The 19,211-nt window shown below is 37.8% G+C and overlaps 2 protein-coding genes and 1 pseudogene across 2 annotated transcripts; all 3 read left to right on the top strand.

Annotated features, from left to right (window-relative positions):
• The first annotated feature begins 2,530 nt into the window (after window positions 1-2,530).
• On the top strand, window positions 2,531-3,469 carry LOC123949198 (olfactory receptor 5B3-like). Its single transcript, XM_046016554.1, has one exon. The coding sequence runs from the start codon at window positions 2,531-2,533 to the stop codon at window positions 3,467-3,469; it is 939 nt and encodes a 312-aa protein (XP_045872510.1).
• A 4,303-nt stretch (window positions 3,470-7,772) lies between these two features.
• LOC123949197 lies at window positions 7,773-8,720 on the top strand (annotated as a pseudogene).
• A 9,254-nt stretch (window positions 8,721-17,974) lies between these two features.
• On the top strand, window positions 17,975-18,934 carry LOC123948570 (olfactory receptor 5B17-like). The gene has a single exon (XM_046015779.1). It carries the CDS (start codon window positions 17,975-17,977, stop codon window positions 18,932-18,934), a length of 960 nt encoding a protein of 319 aa, XP_045871735.1.
• Window positions 18,935-19,211: the final 277 nt, after the last annotated feature.

A 19,211-nucleotide genomic window follows, 5' to 3' on the forward strand; every position in this document is an offset into this window, starting at 1 on the left:
TTTCTAACATGAATTAATAAAATCCAAATGGTATTTTAAACTTTCCCCTACAACCTTAAGCTATTGTCACCAGCACATCCACACATGATGACAGCGACTGGCTAAGAGCAGAACTTTTTGATTACACAGAACATGGATTTAACTCTTGAATCTTGACCTTCCCAGACTAGCTGTGTAATTGTAGAGTATCACAGAACTTCTCAAATCCTCATGCTCTACAGTGGTAAAGCACAAATAACAATACAACCTACCATATACATACACACATTGACATATAAAGCCTTTCTTATTGCTTGTAGAACGTAGACTAGGCTCCAAGTGAACACATGTGTTAAGGTTGGCAAACAATGTTATCAGGAGACAGGCTTGTACAGGGAATTTTCCAAAGTTTAGGCAGAAGATGTTAGTAGTTAGCAGAAGACGAATACCCTTCCAATGTTTCAAATGCAAGTGAACAGATTTATAGTACTGTTCTATGGAAGATCAGATTCAAATGAGATATTTTATTATGTGGCACTTGCCACTAAAATGGATCTGCAGGCTGAAGAGTGCCCACAGACAAAGAACTGTCACCCTTGATCTCTGATTCTGCTGCAAGATGGCAGTCATGAGAGAAAGAATGAGTTATCCAGGTGAGGACTGTTATCCAAGCTAATGTATAGATTTCAAGGAAGATTTTAGGCAAAAAAAGCTTGTGTGGACCTGTTGGGACAGCCAATTGCATGGGTGAAATGAAAACAGACGGAGAAATTCTGGAGATCACAGAAAACCTCTGAGGACCTTGTGTGTGAGAAAGGCAAATTAAAGAGACTATAAGACTTCATACATCACACACACCCGAAGTTCTACAGGACAACACCCATTTTTCCCAAAGCAATGTAAACACAATCATCCCATTCTAACAATTACACTATAGCTCATGATATTGTGCTAATCACCCAGATTTTATCAGTTTTTAAGTACTACCTTATTTTATTCTCATAACAATGCTATATTATAGGTCTCATTACTGTCTTATTTATTTATTGATGATGGAAATAGGAGGTTCAGATAAGTTAGATTAAGATTGATGGCTCCTTGTTATTAAAAGATAGTAAGGCTGCTATGCACCTCATCCTGGAACATAACCTCTATACCCGATTTTGTTTCTTCCCCTCATATAGCCTCTGCTGGCTGTCGTGACCCTACTGCTCCACTATCTCACCAGATCTACTATGCATATATATCTTGGATACTTCACTGGGAAAACTCAGTGAATTTGTATCAATGGAGACAATGAACAATTACACTGAGTTAAATTCAATTTGATTCAAATACAGTTTAGACTATGGCCACTCAGTTTGAGCTCAAAGGTTGACTTGGCCCCGAGCATGGCTTGTCAATTAATACTCATTTGAAATATAAAAAATTATTCAACTTCTGTGCATCATAGTTTGTTTTCCTCCCAACTTTTTTTGTTAAAGTTTTAAGTAATCTCTATACCCAGCATGGGGCTAGAACTCACAATCTCAAGAACAAGGGTTGCAGGTTCTACTGACTGAACCAGCCAGGCACCCCTCTTTGAATCAAAATTTAAATGAACATAATAACAAATCAAACTCATAATGTTCTTGAGAGGATGTGATGAATATACAGATCTTCTTGTACTTACAATGAGATTATGTCCCTAGAACCCTTTGAACATTGAAAATATCACAAGATGAAAATTCATTTATTACATCTGACCTACTGAACATCATAGTTTAGCCTCTCCTACCATAACCATGTTTCCAGCTCTTAACATTAATGTACAGTTGGGAAAAAATCATCTCATGCAAAGCCTACTTGATAATGATGCATTGAATATCTGGAATTTGTTGAATACAGTACTGAAAGTGAAACACAGAATGGCTGAGCTGGTACAGGATGGTTGTAGAATTATCAGTTGTTGGACCTCATGATCATCTGGCTGACCTGGAGCTGCAGTTTACTGCCCTTGCCCAGCATCAGGAGAGAGGATCATATTGGCTATCATTAGCTCAGAAAAAGATCCAAGTTCAAAATTTGAGGTATGGTTTCTACTGCATGTGTATCACTTTTGCACATCGTCAAGTTGAAAAATCATTAAGTCAAATCATCGTAAGTTGGGGACTATCTGTACACCAGCTGTGTCGACGGCAGTTCCTAGCAAGTCAGCAGCATACAAGTGTCTGCTTTTACCAGGCTTGGAAAAAGTGAACTGTATTCATTCTGGACAAGTCATCTTGATCGAGTTAGTCAGTTTTCTACACCTCATCTTACAAATCTACAAAATTTTAGGATTGAGGAGAAGCTCCTTACTTCAGAGTCAACAGTTTGTAAATCTACAAATTGTAATTAGTGCATTAACTTTTGTTGTTAAGCTAATGTTTAATCCGGACAATCTTGAAATACAAGTTATTGCTCTAATGAAATAACACACACTATATGTACACTTTTACTGTAAGTTTTTTTGTTTATCACCCATTTCTTTCTTCTTGTAGCCACAGAGCATTAGTGGTTCTCAACATTGATGGAGAACAGGACAGAAGTGACACAGTTCATTCTGCTGGGACTAACCAATGACCCAAAACTGAAGCTTCCCTTCTTCATAATGTTCACTCTCATCTACCTCATCACTCTGGTTGGGAATTTGGGGATTACCTTGTTGGTTCTGTTGGACTCCCATCTCCACATGCCCATGTACTTTTTCCTCAGTAATCTGTCTCTGATGGACTTTGGTTACTCTACAGCTGTCACTCCCAAGGTCATGGCTGGATTACTTATAGAAGATAAGGTCATCTCCTACAATGCATGTGCTGCTCAGATGTTCTTTTTTGCAGCCTTTGCCACTGTGGAAAATTATCTCTTGGCCTCAATGGCTTATGACCGCTATGCAGCAGTGTGCAAACCCCTCCATTATACCACCACCATGACGACAGGTGTGTGTGCTCGTTTGGTCATAGGCTGCTATGTCTGTGGTTTTCTGAATGCCTCTATCCACATTAGAGACACATTTAGTCTCTCTTTCTGTATGAACAATGTAATCCATCACTTTTTCTGTGATGTCCCAGCAGTCATGGTTCTTTCTTGCTCTGACAGACATGTCAGTGAGCTGGTTCTTGTTTATGTTGTGAGTTTTAATATCTTTTTTGCTCTCCTGGTTATCTTGATTTCCTACATATTTATATTTATCACCATCCTGAAGATGCACTCGTCTACTGGATATCAGAAGGCTATATCCACCTGTGCCTCCCACCTCACTGCTGTGTCCATCTTCTATGGGACTGTCATCTTCATGTACTTACAGCCCAGCTCTAGCCATTCCATGGACACAGACAAAATGGTGTCTGTGTTCTACACGATGGTCATCCCCATGCTAAACCCTGTGGTCTACAGCATGAGGAACAAGGAAGTCAAGAATGCATTCATAAAGACCATTATAGAGTCAAAATTACATCTAGGATTGTGATTTTAACATTGTACTATGTGCACTAATCTAGTCACAATAAGGCCATAGTGAAATTAAGCTCCTGACATGGTAGCCTAACTTCAAAACTCTTATGTCCTGAAACAAAAGCAAACATTAAGTGTACAAATAAAAGCCTGAACAAGAATGACTAAGATGTCTTAGTGTTTAATTGTCAAAATTTTATTTAGGATATGGACTTAGTCACTTATTCGACATGCATTTTTTCTACTGCATCAATTCAGAGACCCATAAAATAAGGGCACAGGTGAGACCATGAACAGAAGTGCATGCATGTGCCCATGACGATACATACACACGGGAGGAGGAAATTTCCCAGAATTAAATGGAATGTTGCTAGTGTTTTATAATAATAATTTGAATGTTTAATTCATGTATTAGAATAGAAATTTATCTCCAGTATTTTTCATCTCTTTATTTGAATTCTTTTCTAAGAGTCCTAGCTTCAGAATGAAAATAATATACTACGCAATGAAGGCTCTGATTTTGGAGAACTCATTCTATCTGGAGATGCTTACATATAGCATCTTAAGTGAATTAATATTTCTGTTTTAACTGAGTCATTACATAGAACTAACATGCTCATATTACACTTTTCAAAAGGTAAAAAAAACAGCCAGAGTATGAGAAGATGGAAGAAGACTAGAAGTATTTTTTTAAATTAATTTATTTATTTTTATTTGCTTATTTACAGCATAACAGTGTTCATTGTTTTGGCATCACACCCAGTGCTCCATGCAGTACGTGCCCTCCCTATTACCCACCACCTGGTTCCTCAACCTCCCACCCCACCCCACCCCCTCCCGCCGCCCCTTCATAACCCTCTGGTTGTATTTTTTAAGTTCTTCAGATATTATTACCAATTCTTGCAGTACTTAAAAACTTACTGAAAACTAGTAAAATACATTTTCCTTCTGAAAATGCTTTGGAATGATTAATGCTCATATTTCATGTTTCTCTTGTTGATCTAAATTATTTTTTGTTGCCTCTTTATTCTTTTGCCCTACTTCATTCACACGATTTTCTTCCTATTTCTTCACAATCTGACAATTTCAATCATGTTCCTGATTAGGACATTTGTACTTGCTTTTCTCTGTGTAGAATGCTCCCTTACTTCTTAAGATCATTGCTTAATTGTTACACTATTACACAATGATTTCCTGACCACATATATAAAACAATCCCTTTTTATTCACTACGTACACTGTTCTTTCACTCTCTGTTATTCTTCATATCCTTATACCTCCATCTCTTGTATATTTATTTGTTTCCTTGTTCATGATCCATGTACCCCAACTTGAATTTAAATTCTGTGAAAGCTATGGCTTTATTTGTTTTCTTTACAACACAGTCTTCAGTGGGTATCTGTTTCATAGTAGATTTTCAATAAATGAATGAATAAAATAATTAAGCTCTGAGTAAGAATGTATTAATATGATAATTCTTTTTTTTTAATTTATTTTCAGCATAACAGAATTCATTGTTTTTGCACCACACCCAGTGCTCCATGCAATATGTGCCCTCTCTATTACCCACCACCTGGTTCCTCAACCTCCCACCCACCGCCCCTTCAAAACCCTCTGGTTGTTTTTCAGAGTCCATAGTCTCTCATGGTTCATCTCCCTTCCAGTTTCCCTCAACTCCCTTCTCTTCTCCATCTCCCCATGTCCTCCATGTTCCTTGTTATGCTCCAAAAATAAGTGAAACCATATGATACTTGACTTTCTCTGCTTGACTTACTTCGCTCAGCATAATCTCTTCCAGTCCCATCCATGTTGCTACAAAAGTTGGATATTCATTCTTTCTGATGGAGGCATAATACTCCATTTTGTTCAATATGATAATTCTTAAACACTGGTGGTTTAGCATATTATCTATAGCATAAACTTTTAAAATAAATGTATAATGCATTTCAAGAAGAACAGTTGATTTTCTGCTTTCTTTAAATATTTTTATCTACATTATCACCAAGTATTTGCACTCCAATATTTGGATACAGTGATTTCTTGGCTCCCATAATCAAGTGAATCATCTGAAATAATCTCATAATTTTCACTTAGCAGTGATGTCTCATTAAATGCCAAGTAACACAACAAATAAATGCTAGTAGGTAAATCATAAGAAAGACATTAAATGTCACATTAAGATTTAGTATCTCTCTGTACTGTCATTTGCAAATATCTTCTCCCATTCTGTGGGTTACCTCTTTGTTTTGTTGACTGTTTCCTTTGCTGTGCAGAAGTTTTTGATCTTGATAAAGTCCCAAAAGTTCATTTTTGCTTTTGTTTCCTTTGCCTTTGGAGACATATCTTGAAAGAGGTTGCTGTGGCTGATATCGAAGAGGTTACTGATTATGTTCTCCTCTAGGATTCTGACAGTACAGACAAAATGTTGTTATCCAGGATCTATAAAGAACTCCTCAAACTCAACACACACAAAACAGATAATCATATCAAAAAATGCGCAGAAGATATGAACAGACACTTCTCAAATGAAGACATACAAATGGCTATCAGACACATGAAAAAATGTTCATCATCACTAGCCATCAGGGAGATTCAAATTAAAACCACACCTGACACCAGTTAGAATGGCCAAAATTAGCAAGACAGGAAACAACGTGTGCTGGAGAGGATGTGGAGAAAGGGAAACCCTCTTCCACTGTTGGTGGGAATGCAAGTTGGTGCAACCACTCTGGAGAACACTGTGGAGATTCCTCAAGAAATTAAAAATAGAGCTTCCCTATGACCCTGCAATTGCACTGCTGGGTATTTACCCCAAAGATACAAATGTAGTGAAAAGAAGGGCCATCTGAACCCCAATGTTTATAGCAGCAATGACCATGGTCGCCAAACTGTGGAAAGAACCAAGATGCCCTTTAATGGACTAATGGATAAGGAAGATATGGTCCCTATACACGAGGGATTATTATGCCTCCATCAGAAACGATGAATACCCAACTTTTGTAGCAACATGGATGGGACTGGAAGAGATTATGCTGAGCGAAATAAGTCAAGCAGAGAGAGTCAAGTATCATATGGTCTCACTTGTTTGTGGAGTATAACAAATAACATGGAGGACATGGGGAGATGGAGAGGAGAAGGGAGTTGAGGGAAATTGGAAGGGGAGATGAACCATGAGAGACTATGGACTCTGAAAAACAACCTGAGGGTTTTAAAGGGGTGGGGGTTGGGAGGTTGGGGAACCAGGTGGTGGGTAATAGGGAGGGCACGTATTGCATGGAGCACTGAGTGTGGTGCAAAACCAATGAATCCTGTTATGCTGAAAAGAAATTTTTAAAAAGTAAAAAAAACCAATAAGTTGAGGCTGGAGTGTATGTGTCAAAACTTCCATTATTAGGGGTTTTAGTAATACCTTTGAAACATCCTGCTACTTCCCTATAAAAATTAAGACGGATAACACTCTTTTTGAGTACATAAAAATTTTGTTTTGTTCACTCTCAGTTCATCTCTCATTGGAGGTAAAAGAAAGGTGGGGGCTGGCACCTTCGTGAGGTGGGGATCCTGGTGATGGGAGGAGCCGAAGTGATGGGGGGACTACTGACTGATGAGCAGTAGACAACTTTATTTCTTACAATCACTTCTTTTATACTTTCCACAAGTTCCGATTATGAACAGGATCTAGACGTATGTGCAGGGCATGGGCTACATGTGGTCCAGGAATAATCTTGCCCTCCATCTCCTGGAGTTTTCTCACAGGATCTGACTGGACCCAGTCACATTGGTGAGGATCTGGGTCATGTTCCAGCAAGTGGATAATGGTGAAATGACTCCACTTTAAGCTACACAGGGAACTAAATGAATTAGCAAGATTGAACTGCAGTGTAAACTTTGTCCTATAATCTCATCCTTACTATCACTGGCACCTTTATATATGCTGTCTGTGAGGGGGCTAAAAGCACACAGATTCTGATTAAGTCAAAACTGAATTTCAAACTTGAATCATCTCCATATTAGTGACATAATTGTAAAATATCATATAACTTTTCAAATCCTTAATTCCTTTAATGGTAAAAGAAAAATAATAATACTATCCACTGTATGCAAACACACACACACACACACACACACACACACACACACACACACACACACACTTACATGTAAGGCCATTCACATTAGACCAGGATCATTTTGAAGTACAAATTATTAATGAAATAATGCACATGGTACTTATGCATTTCAGTTTCACTAGAATTTCTTTCTTGTTACTTTTCTCCTTTATTTCTCATTGCTACAGGATATCTCATAATTCCCAAATAACATTGATGGACAACAACACAGAAGGGACACAGTTCTTCCTGCTGGGACTAACCAATGCTGCAGAGCTGCAGATTCCCCTCTTTATCATGTTCACTCTCATTTACCTCATCAATGTGGTTGGAATCTTGGGGATGATGGTGCTGATTCTGTTGGACTCTCGTCTCCATACTCCCATGTACTTCTTCCTCAGTAACCTGTCTCTGGTGGACTTTTGTTACTCTACAGCTGTCACTCCCAAGGTCATGGCTGGATTACTCATAGGAGACAAGGTCATCTCCTACAATGCATGTGCTGCTCAGATGTTCTTTTTTGTAGCCTTTGCCACTACGGAAAATTATCTCTTAGCCTCAATGGCCTATGACCGCTACGCAGCTGTGTGCAAACCCCTCCATTACACCACCATCATGACAACGGGTGTGTGTGCTCATCTGGGCATAGGTTCCTACATCTGTGGTTTCCTGAATGCCTCCTTCCATGTTGGGGACATATTTAGTCTGTCTTTATGTAATTCCAATCTGATCCATCACTTTTTCTGTGATGTTCCAGCAGTCATGGCTCTCTCTTGCTCTGAGAAACGTGTTAGTGAGGTGGCTCTTGTTTTTATGTCAAGCTTTAATGCCCTTTTTGCTCTTCTGGTTATATTGATCTCCTACCTATTCATATTTATAACCATCTTGAAGATGGAGTCAGCTCAAGGGCACCAAAAGGCTTTATCTACCTGTGCTTCCCACCTCACTACAGTGTCCATCTTTTATGGGACAGTCATTTTCATGTACTGACAGCCCAGCTCCAGCCATTCCATGGACACAGACAAAATGGCAGCTGTGTTTTATTCTATGGTCATCCCCATGCTGAATCCTGTGGTCTATAGCATGAGGAACAAAGAGGTCAAGTGTGCATTCAAGAAGGTGTTGGAAAAAGCAAATTTTTCTCTAGGATTGGCAATTTAACATTACAGTATGCATAATAATTTTGTTTAATTCCACTCAGACTTTCCCCATGCAATGAACTACTTTTTAAGTCCCATGCTGCATTTAAATTTCTGAAGTAACATCGTTACCTCTTCAAAACTTTATTGTCTGGTAAAAAAGAAAACATATTCAGAAATATAATACCTGAATGAGGATGGCTAATGGGAAGCATCAGAAATTTGGGAACCCACTTGTCAAACCTCACTAATAATATTTGATTTATTCACTTGTTACACTTACTTTTTCTCTGCCACATGTCAGTGCAAACATATATGACAAGTAGGAGCCCAAGCAAGCCCCTGAACAAAGCTCATGTATGTGGTCCATGTAGGCACATACACACTTGCAGTGAGAAATTTGTCAGAGGCAAATGGAGTCTGGCTACATTTTTACAAAAATAATTTAAGTAGTTAATTGAAATATTAAATATAAACTTATATCTAATCATAATTATTTATTTCCCTGAGAAATTGTTTTAAGATTCTGCATAGAAGTGCCATGTGGTACATATACACAATGGAGTATTATGGCTCCATCAGAAAGGATGAATACCCAACTTTTGTAGCAACATGGAGTATTATGCCTCCATCAGAAAGGATGAATACCCAAATTTTGTAGCAACGTGGATGGGACTGGAAGAGATTATGCTGAGCGAAATAAGTCAAGCAGAGAGAGTCAAGTATCATATGGTCTCACTTATTTGTGGAGCATAACAAATAACATGGAGGACATGGGGAGATGGAGAGGAGAGGGAGTTGAGGGAAACTGGAAGGGGAGATGAGCCATGAGACACTATGGACTCTGAAAAACAACCAGAGGGTCTTGAAGGGGCGGGGGGTGGGAAGTTGAGGAACCAGGTGGTGAGTAATAGGGAGGGCACGTACTGCATGGAGCACTGGGTGTGATGCCAAAACAATGAACACTGTTATTCTGTAAATAAACAAATAATAATAAAAAAAAGAAGACAAAAAAAGAATTAATGTAAATTTGTTATTCATTAAATGTTTCAAATATTTTGCCAATGAAAAAAAAAGAAGTGCCATGTACTTTTAATGAGAGTATGTACTTTTTGTCACATTTTATTGAGTGATATAGATCAGATCTAAAGGAATTAATACTTCTCTCTTGACTGATTCATCTTGCAGAATCAACATGTTCACATTATAATTTTCAAAAAGATAAAGAATAGAATCACCTAAATTCCATAGCTTATCTTAGGGTTCTTTCTCAGTTGGTGTAAAATATTGTGGCTTTGGACAAATGTATAATGGATTGTATTAATCATTATAGTATCGTACAGAGTATTTTCACTGCTCTAAAAATGACCTGTGGTCTGCCTAGTCACTCCTCTCTCCCCAGGTTCCTGGCAGTTTACTGATCTTTCTGTGTCTCCATAGTTCTGTCTTTACCAGAATCTCATATAGTTAGAATATACAGTACATAGGCTTTTCAGATTGGTTTCTGTCATGTAGTATGACACATTGAAAATTCCTACATGTCTTTGCATGGCTGCACAGCGCATTTCTTTTTGGTGCTGAACAATGATGCCACAGTTTATTTATCCATTAAACTAATGAAGGACATCTTGTTTGCTTCCAGTTTTGGCAAGTCAGCATGAAGTTGCTGTAAAATGCGTGTGCAAGTTTTTGCGTGAACACAAGTTTTCAACTCATTTGGGTAAATACCAGTAATAAAGATTGCTGCATGATATGGAAAGAGTATGTTTAGTTTTTTAACAAACCTCTATACTGTCTTTCAAAGTGGCTCCCCCATTTTGTATTTTGGCCAGCAGTGAATGAAAGTTCTTGTTGCCCCACCATCACTGATGTTGTCAGTGTTCTGAATTTGGGCCATTTTTAATAGGTGTATAGTGAAATCTGTTGATGTTTTAATTTTCATTTCCTTGATGACATAGGATATGGATCATCTTTCAAAGCACTTATTTGCTATCTGTATTATCTTCTTCTTCTATTTTTTTAAAGAGAGAGAGAGAGAGAGAGAGTGGTGGCAAGGAGCAGAGGGAGAGGGAGGGAGAGAATCTTAAGCAAACTCCATGAGCAGCGTTGGGGCTCAAACTCACAACCATGAGATCATGACTTGAGCTGAAATCAAGAGTTGGACACTTGACCAACTGAGCCACTCAGCAGTCCCTGTATTATTGTATTTGGTGAGGTGTCTGTTAAAGCTCTCATCCATTTTAAAATTGAGTTTTCTTATTAAGTTTTAAGAGTTCCTTGTATGTTTGGCATAAGAGTTTTTTATTTTGTTTTGTTTTTGCCAGATAATGTCACTTGCAAGTATTTTCTCTCAGTTTGAGGATTGTTCTCCCATTCTCTTGACATTTTCGCAGAGCAAAAGTTTCTGGTAGTGATGAAGTCTAGTTTATTATTTATTTTACGAATTGTGCCTTTAGTGTTGTATCCACAGAGTCATCCCCATGCCCAAGATCATCTAAATTATTTTTCTTGTGTTATCTTCTAGGAATTTTATAGTTTTTCCGCTTACATTTTGGTCTATGACTTAATTTTTGTGAAGACTGTAAGTAATTTCTGTTTCTAGATTCAGTTTGCATGTGGATATCCAATTGTAACAGCACCATTTGTTGAAAAGAATATCTTTGTTTCATTGGATTGCTTTTGTTCCTTTGTCAAAGGTCAAGTGACTACATGAATGGAGGTCTATTCCATTACATTGACCTATTTGTCTTTTACTCCCCAACACCACACTGTCTTGATTACCATAGTTTTATAGAAAATTTTGAAGTTAGGTGCGGTCATTTTTCCAATGTTGTTCTTCTTCTATACTGCACTAGCTATACTGTTCTTGCCTCTCTGTATAAACTTTATTTTATTTTATTAACATATGATGTATTATTTGCTCCAGAGGTACAGGTCTGTGAATCATCAGTCTTATAAAATTCACAGCACTCACCATGGCACATACCCTCCCCAATGTCCATAACCCAACTCCCAATCCATATCCCACACCCCCAGCAACCCTCATTTTGTTTCCTGAGATCAAGAGTCTCTTATGGTTTAGAATCAGTGTGTTGTTGTAAAATACCTTGCTGCAAAAATTTTAAATGTCTGTTGCTGTATAGATAAATTATACCCTAAATTGCAATGTCATGCTTGTGATTTAGATTTGGAGGATTTTGAAGGAAAATTATTATTGTAATAAAATTATGCTTCTATATTTGAGTTTCTTTAAAAAATTTTTTTTATTTTTTTATGTTATGTTAGTCACCATACAGTATATCATTAGTTTTTGATGTAGTGTTCCAAGATTCATTGTTTACATATAACCCCCAGTGGTCCATGCAATACAGGCCCTCCTTAATACCCATCTCCAGACCAACCCACCCCTTCACCATCCTCCCCTCTAAAACCCTCAGTGTGTTTCTTGGAGTCCACAGTCTCTCATGGTTTGTCTCCCCCTCTGATTTCTCTCCCCTTTCGCTTTCCCCTTCCTTCACATTATTCCTTATGTCCCACAAGTAAGTGAAACCATATGATAATTGACTATATCTGCCTGACTTATTTCACTTAGAATTATCTCCTCCAGTCCATCCATGTTGATGCAAAAGCTGGATATTCATCTTTTCAGATGGTTGAATAATATTCCATTGCCTATATGGACCACATCTTCTAATCCATTCACCTGTTGAAGGACATCTCGTCTCCTTCCACAGTTTGGCTATTGTGGACATTGGTGCTGTGAACATTGGGGTCTTATTGATTTCTTTATTTGAATAACTTTTCTAAGTCCTAATTAAAGAAATGAGTCATGTTTGTCACTTGTATTGAACACAGTACTGGAAGTCCTAGCCACAGTAATCAGACAAGAAAAAGAAACAAAGGGCATCCAAACTGGTAAGGAAGAAGTTAAACTATCTTATTTATAGATGACATGATACTGTACATAGAAAACTCTGGAAAAAACACTAAAAAAAATCAGAAAGAATGAATTCAGTAAAGTTGCAGAATATAAAATTAATACACAGAAATAGATTGCATTCATATACACTAATAATGAAGTACCAGAAAGAGAAATGAATAAAATAATTCCATTTACAATTGCACCCAAAAAATAACACTTAGTGGGGGCTCCTGGGTGGTCCAGTCAGTTAACTGTCTGGTTCTTTGTTTAAGGTCAGATATGATCTCAGGTTCATGGGATTGAGCTCAAAAACAAACAAAACAAAAAGGCAACCCACAGAATGGGAGAAGATATTTGCAAACGACAGTACAGACAAAAGGTTGATATCCTGGATCTATAAAGAACTTCTCAAACTCAACACACACAAAACAGATAATCATGTCAAAAAATGGGCAGAAGATATGAACAAAGTTGTGATCATCAAGGCAGCATGGTATTGGCACAGAAACAGACACATAGATCAATGGAACAGAATAGAGAACCCAGAAATGGGCCCTCAACTCTATAGTAAACTATATCTTTGACAAAGCAGGAAAGAATGTCCAATGGAAAAAAGACAGTCTCTTCAACAAATGGTGTTGTAAAACTGGACAGCCACATGCAGAAGAATGAAACTGGACAATTGTCTTACACAAAGAGAAACTCTACACAAAGATAAAACTCTAAATGGATGAAAAATCTCAAGATGAAACAGGAATCCATCAAAGTCCTCAAGGAGAACATAGGCAGTAACCTCTTCAACATTGGCCACAATGACTTCTTTCAAGATATGTCTCTAAAGGCAAGGGAAACAAAAACAAAAATGAACTTTTGGGACTTCTTCAAGATAAAAAGCCTTTGAATGGCAAAGGAAACAGTGAACAAAGCTAAGAGGCAACCCACAGAATGGGAGAAGCTATTTGCAAATGGCATAACAGATAAATGGCTGGGATCAAAGATCTATAAGAAAAATGGGCAGAAGACATGAACAGACACTTCTCCAAAGACATACAAATGGCTAACAGACTCGTGTTAAAAATGTTCATCATCATTAGCTATCATGGAGACTCAAATCAAAACTACACTGAGATACCATCTTACACAAGTTAGAATGGCCCAAATTAACAAGACAAGATACAACAATTGTTGGAGAGAATGTGGAGACAGGAGAACCCTCTTACACTGTTGGTGGGAATGCAAGTTGGTGCAGCCACTTTGGAAAACAGTGTGAGGGTTCCTTAAGAAATTAAAAATAGAGCTACCCTATGGCCCTGAAATTGCACTACTGGGTATTTACCCCAAAGATACAGATATAGTGAAGAGAAGGGCCATCTGTACCCCAATATTCATAGCAGCAATGGCCACAATCACCAAACTGTGGAAAGAGTCAAGATGCCCTTCAACAGATGAATGGATAAAGAAGATGTGGTCCATATACAATAGAATATTATGCCTCCATCAGAAAAGATGAATACCTGACTTTTGTGTCAACATGGATGGAATGGGGGGGAGATTACGCTGAGTGAAATAAATCAAGCAGAGAAAGTCAAGTATCATAGTTTCACTTACTTGTGGAGCATAAGGAATAACATGGAGGACATGAAGAGAAAGAAAGGAAAAGTGAATTGGGGGAAATTGGAAGGGGAGATGAACCATGAGAGACTGTGGACTGTGAGAACAAACTTAAGGTTTTGGAGGGGAGGCAGGTGAGGGGTTAGGTGAGCCTGGTGGTGGGTATTAAGGAGGGCACGTATTGCATGGAGCACTGGGCGTGGTGCACCTACAATGAATCTTGGAACACTGAAAAAATTAAATTTAAAAAACAAATATCCAAAATAATAAATATAAATTAATTAAACAAAACCACTCTTGGTGTATGTAAAAGTCACCATAATTCATTAAAAGATTGTATTTAATTATTTGAAAGAGAGAAAGAGAGCAAGCTAGCACAAGCAGGGGCAAGGGGCAGAAGGAGAGGGTGAAGCAGACCCTCAGCTGAGCTGATCCTCTTGTTGGCAGGCAACCCAAGGCAGGAAGAATTCCAGGACTCTGGGATAATGACCTCATTTAACCAACTGAGCCACCCAGGTGCACCAAAATTCACCTTAATTTTTTAAGTGGGGGAGGAGAGAGAAAGGAGGGCAATATTGCAAATGTAAGCATATGTTACACAACATACCAAATTATGCCACTGCATACAGTTTAATTGTTTCTGCCTTATATAATTGGCATGAGAAATGTTTGCCCTCACAGGGGTCTTTTCCCCCAAGATTTCCATACCTGTACAATTTTCTCCTTGTTCTTATTCATTATGGGCTGAAATCTCATCATGATGCTGCATGACGTTGTTTAAAAGGACCAGATGTTGGGCTGAGCCCATTTATTCATCATTTATTGAACTAAAAGCTAACCTTGTTGTAGACACCAGCTTCTGTCCAAACTGAGTATTTGCAGTGAGTCTGCAATGACAGGCAGGGAACACACCCTGAAATAAAAATTAAACTCACTCATATTGAAAATTTTAGCCTTTACTAAGGGTTTACATCTGCCCTCATTTGCTAGTCACAAATACAATTCTAAAAAGTCTGTGAGACAGATAATTTTATTATCTTCTTATCATAAATAAGAAAACTGAGATCAGTAGGATGTAAATCATCTTCTGAGTACTTTAAAAAACCCATGGTAGATGCACTACTTAAAGACAGGCTTCCTAGGAAGCCCCATATTAATGATCCTTTCTCCATATCTTCATGCTTCAAGGAACTCAGAATGTCTCGACCAGAACATGAGACAGAATTTCTCTGACATTACATTCTTCCAGGGCTGAATTTCTGATTGCAGACTCACAATTCAGCACTGTCTTTCCTCTCTTTTCAAGAGCAAGGTAAGTTTCTAGATTCAACACTTGCAGTGAAAACTGTAATTAATGCAGAAGCAGCGGGGTGTCTACATCTTCTGTGAGTTTTTGAGCTCCTATCTGGTTGTTTGAACACTATTTCTGAATATTGGCATAAGTATAGGAGTCATGGAAAAACACTGTAATCAAGAAAGTGCAGAGGAATATTTCTGAAATTCCATGCTGCTTTTCTTAAGAGGTTAAGACAACCCTGTGATAGATGGTACTCTGATTGGGTAGGTGTTAAATAAGTCCTATTTACTGTGTGTTTTTTCACTGAGGGGATAGCTAACCAAACAGGGTGAAACGACACTTTCTTCCTTTCCAGAAAGATCATCCGGAATCTACTAAGACCCTTACATATTTTTCACTATTATTTCCCTACAACCTACCCCATTATTACCTGTTCATCTAGAAAATCTGACAATATGGTGATTAACGCTACAGGCATTAGGATCAGTGAGACAGGTATCTATAGCTTAACTATCTCATACTAGGTGTAGAAAAAGACACATAACTTCTCAACTCCTCATTTTCTTAGCAGTAAATAAGGCTATTTGTGTGTATGTGTGTGTGTGTGTGTGTGTGTGCGCACGTGTGTGTACATACCCAATTTATATCTCTTCCTCTTCTGCTCTATCTATTTATCATCATGACCATGAACATTATCATCATCATCAGTATCATCTATTATCCATATTAATTGTCTCTTGATCTATGAGACCAGCTACACATAAGCAGGAATTTTAAGCTGTTGCTAACCTCAGGAGAGCTATTAGTCATCATAGAACACAGCAAATGATATATATGTGATATCATAATAAAATATTATGTGGATAAGGTGTTGACAAACACAAATACTTTAAGGTGAAGACGTGTAAAAAAAAGTGTGTTTAGAAACGAGGAGGGAGATGGTAAAGAATAGCGGTTACCAAAAAATGCATGTCTTTCACAAAGCTTCAAGTAAAAATACAAAGATTTGTGATTTTTCTCATGAATAGATCTGTAGATTAGTATCAACCCCCATGCCATGAATTTTCACCCCTCAATATTGGTGATCCAGCTCAGTGTTCTTAGGAATGACAGTAAGAACAGGTCTAAGATAGAGGGGCAGGGTAAAATGTGTATCTCAAGAAAGAAATTAAGAAAAGGAAATTTTGAAGATCTCTGGGTTCTCATACAAAATGATTGACATAGCCATGAGCATAGAGTGAGAAAAAGGGGGAAAACCAAACATCTGCGTACACAGCATGTACAAGAAGGCAAATCAGAGGTTAAAGCCAACAGACTTAAACCCAGACTGGTGGTGGGTATTAAGGAGGGCACGTATTTCATGGAGCACTGGGTGTGGTACATAAACAATGAATCTTGGAACACTGAAAAAATAAAATAACATTTTTCAAAAAACCCAGCCCCCTGTATCTGTCACTTGACTTTCCTACACCAACATAGAGACCACTGTTCTATGTTAATAATATCATAGCTACTACTCTTTAGGACTGTGCTTGGTACCCTCATTATGCTTACTCTTTTATACATGATGTCTTTAAATTCTTACAATAATCCTTTGAGGTAGGTTCCAACAGCACTTTCATTTCATTTCATTAGTCCCCAGTGTCTCCAGCCATAAATGATAGGGGTGATATGTGATTGCATACACATGATTCTCAGAAACCAAGCCTTTAGATCCAATGCTATGCCTTCTGTTCAGAATTGCCTTTGTTGATTGCACATGGCTCTAATGCTGCATCTAGTCCACTGCATCTATGATGCATTTACCTGTGAATTATGTAACTATTCTATTCCAGGCATTAAGTTCAGCACAATAGAGACAAGTAAGTATAAACTGAATGAAATTAAAGTCAATTCAAATTCATTAACAACACTTAGGTTGGAAATCCTTTTGATTGTGTCTAAAGCTTGGCTTTGTCCATTAATACATAACTAAACTTATATGAATTACTTGTTTCTCAGTTGCCAAATTATGAGGTATCTATAGGGGAGGAATAACTAAACAATCTAATAGGACTGATGAAAAGATTAAATAAATATATACATACAGAACACCTGGCATGAGAGCACTGTGGAAGTGTAAGTTGTTAGATTTAAAAAGATATGATATAGGAGATGGATTCATTCCAAATATGTGAACTTGGATAACTTGTTAGCCTTTCTTGCAACTCAGTTTACTCATATACACAATCTAGAAGTTGGGAAGATGATCTGTAAGGACACTCCTTATCCAAAAGCTTATTACTCTAGAGAGAGTTGTCACTAAATTGGGTTGCCATGGCATGCTTCAGAAATATTAGAGAACAAATTATTGCTCTAATAGAATAATGCTTGTACATTTCCATTTCTGTGCAACTAGTTTTGTTCATCATTGTGTTCCTTTCTTTGCCATAGAACATCTTGTGATATGCAGATCAGTTCCATAAAGAATAACACAGAGGTGAAAGAATTCATCCTGTTGGGACTAACCAATGTCCCAGAGCTGCAGGGTCCTCTCTTTCTAATGTTTACCCTCATCTACCTTGTCACTCTAATTGGGAACCTGGGGATGATCATGCTGATCCTGCTGGACTCTCATCTGCACATTCCCATGTACTTCTTCCTCAGTAACCTGTCTCTGGTGGACTTTTGTTACTCCTCAACAGTCACTCCCAAGGTCATGGCTGGATTACTTGTAGAAGATAAGGTCATCTCCTACAATGCATGTGCTGCCCAGATGTTCTTTTTTGTATTCTTTGCAACTGTGGAAAACTACCTCTTAGCTGCAATGGCTTATGACCGCTACGCAGCTGTGTGCAAACCCCTCCATTACACCACCACCATGACGACAGGTGTGTGTGCTCGTCTGGCCATAGGCTCTTACATCTTTGCTCTTCTAACTGCTGCTATTGATATTAGAGATACATTCAGTCTCTCTTTCTGTATGTCCAATGTGGTCCATCACTTTTTCTGTGATATTCCAGCAGTCATGACTCTGACTTGCTCAGACAAAGACATTAATGAGCTCATTCTTATGCTTATTTCAAGCTTTAATATCTTTTTTGCCCTTCTTATAATCTTGATTTCCTACATGTTCATATTTATGACCGTTTTGAAGATACAGTCAGGTGGGGGATACCAGAAGGCTTTATCTACCTGTGCTTTTCACCTTGTTGCAGTTTCAGTGTTTTATGGGACAGTCATTGTCATGTACTTACAGCCAAGTTCCCATCATTCCATGGACACAGACAAAATTGCATCTGTGTTCTATACTACGGTCATCCCAATGCTGAACCCTATTGTGTATAGCTTGAGGAACAAAGAGGTCAAGAATGCTATCAAGAAGTGTTTTGAGAAGACAAGATATTCTTCAGGTTTAATCTTCTAGAGATATAGAATTCACAAAAGTTTTTTCATCCCACTTAAATCTACTCCATGCATTAACTCAATGTTCATGGCCATATAGGGTATTAAAACATATCAATCTCTCGAATTTTATTTATTTATTTAATTTTATAACAGGACCAAGCATCTGAAATGCTGAACAAATATGATATTTTTAATGAAAGCAGTTTATGAATAAACCTTCCTTGTTACTGTTGCATTACACTTAGTTTTTTCCTTGATATACTTCCATAAGGGTAATAGAAAATAATGGATAAGAA

The sequence above is a fragment of the Meles meles genome, chromosome 8 (genome assembly GCF_922984935.1).
Source record: "Meles meles chromosome 8, mMelMel3.1 paternal haplotype, whole genome shotgun sequence".
NCBI classification, from domain to species: Eukaryota; Metazoa; Chordata; class Mammalia; order Carnivora; family Mustelidae; genus Meles; species Meles meles.

Bases quoted from the DNA above. Each gene is read 5' to 3' on its own strand.
- LOC123949198 (XM_046016554.1), top strand. From the start codon at position 2,531: ATGGAGAACAGGACAGAAGTGACACAGTTCATTCTGCTGGGACTAACC.
- LOC123948570 (XM_046015779.1), top strand. From the start codon at position 17,975: ATGCAGATCAGTTCCATAAAGAATAACACAGAGGTGAAAGAATTCATC.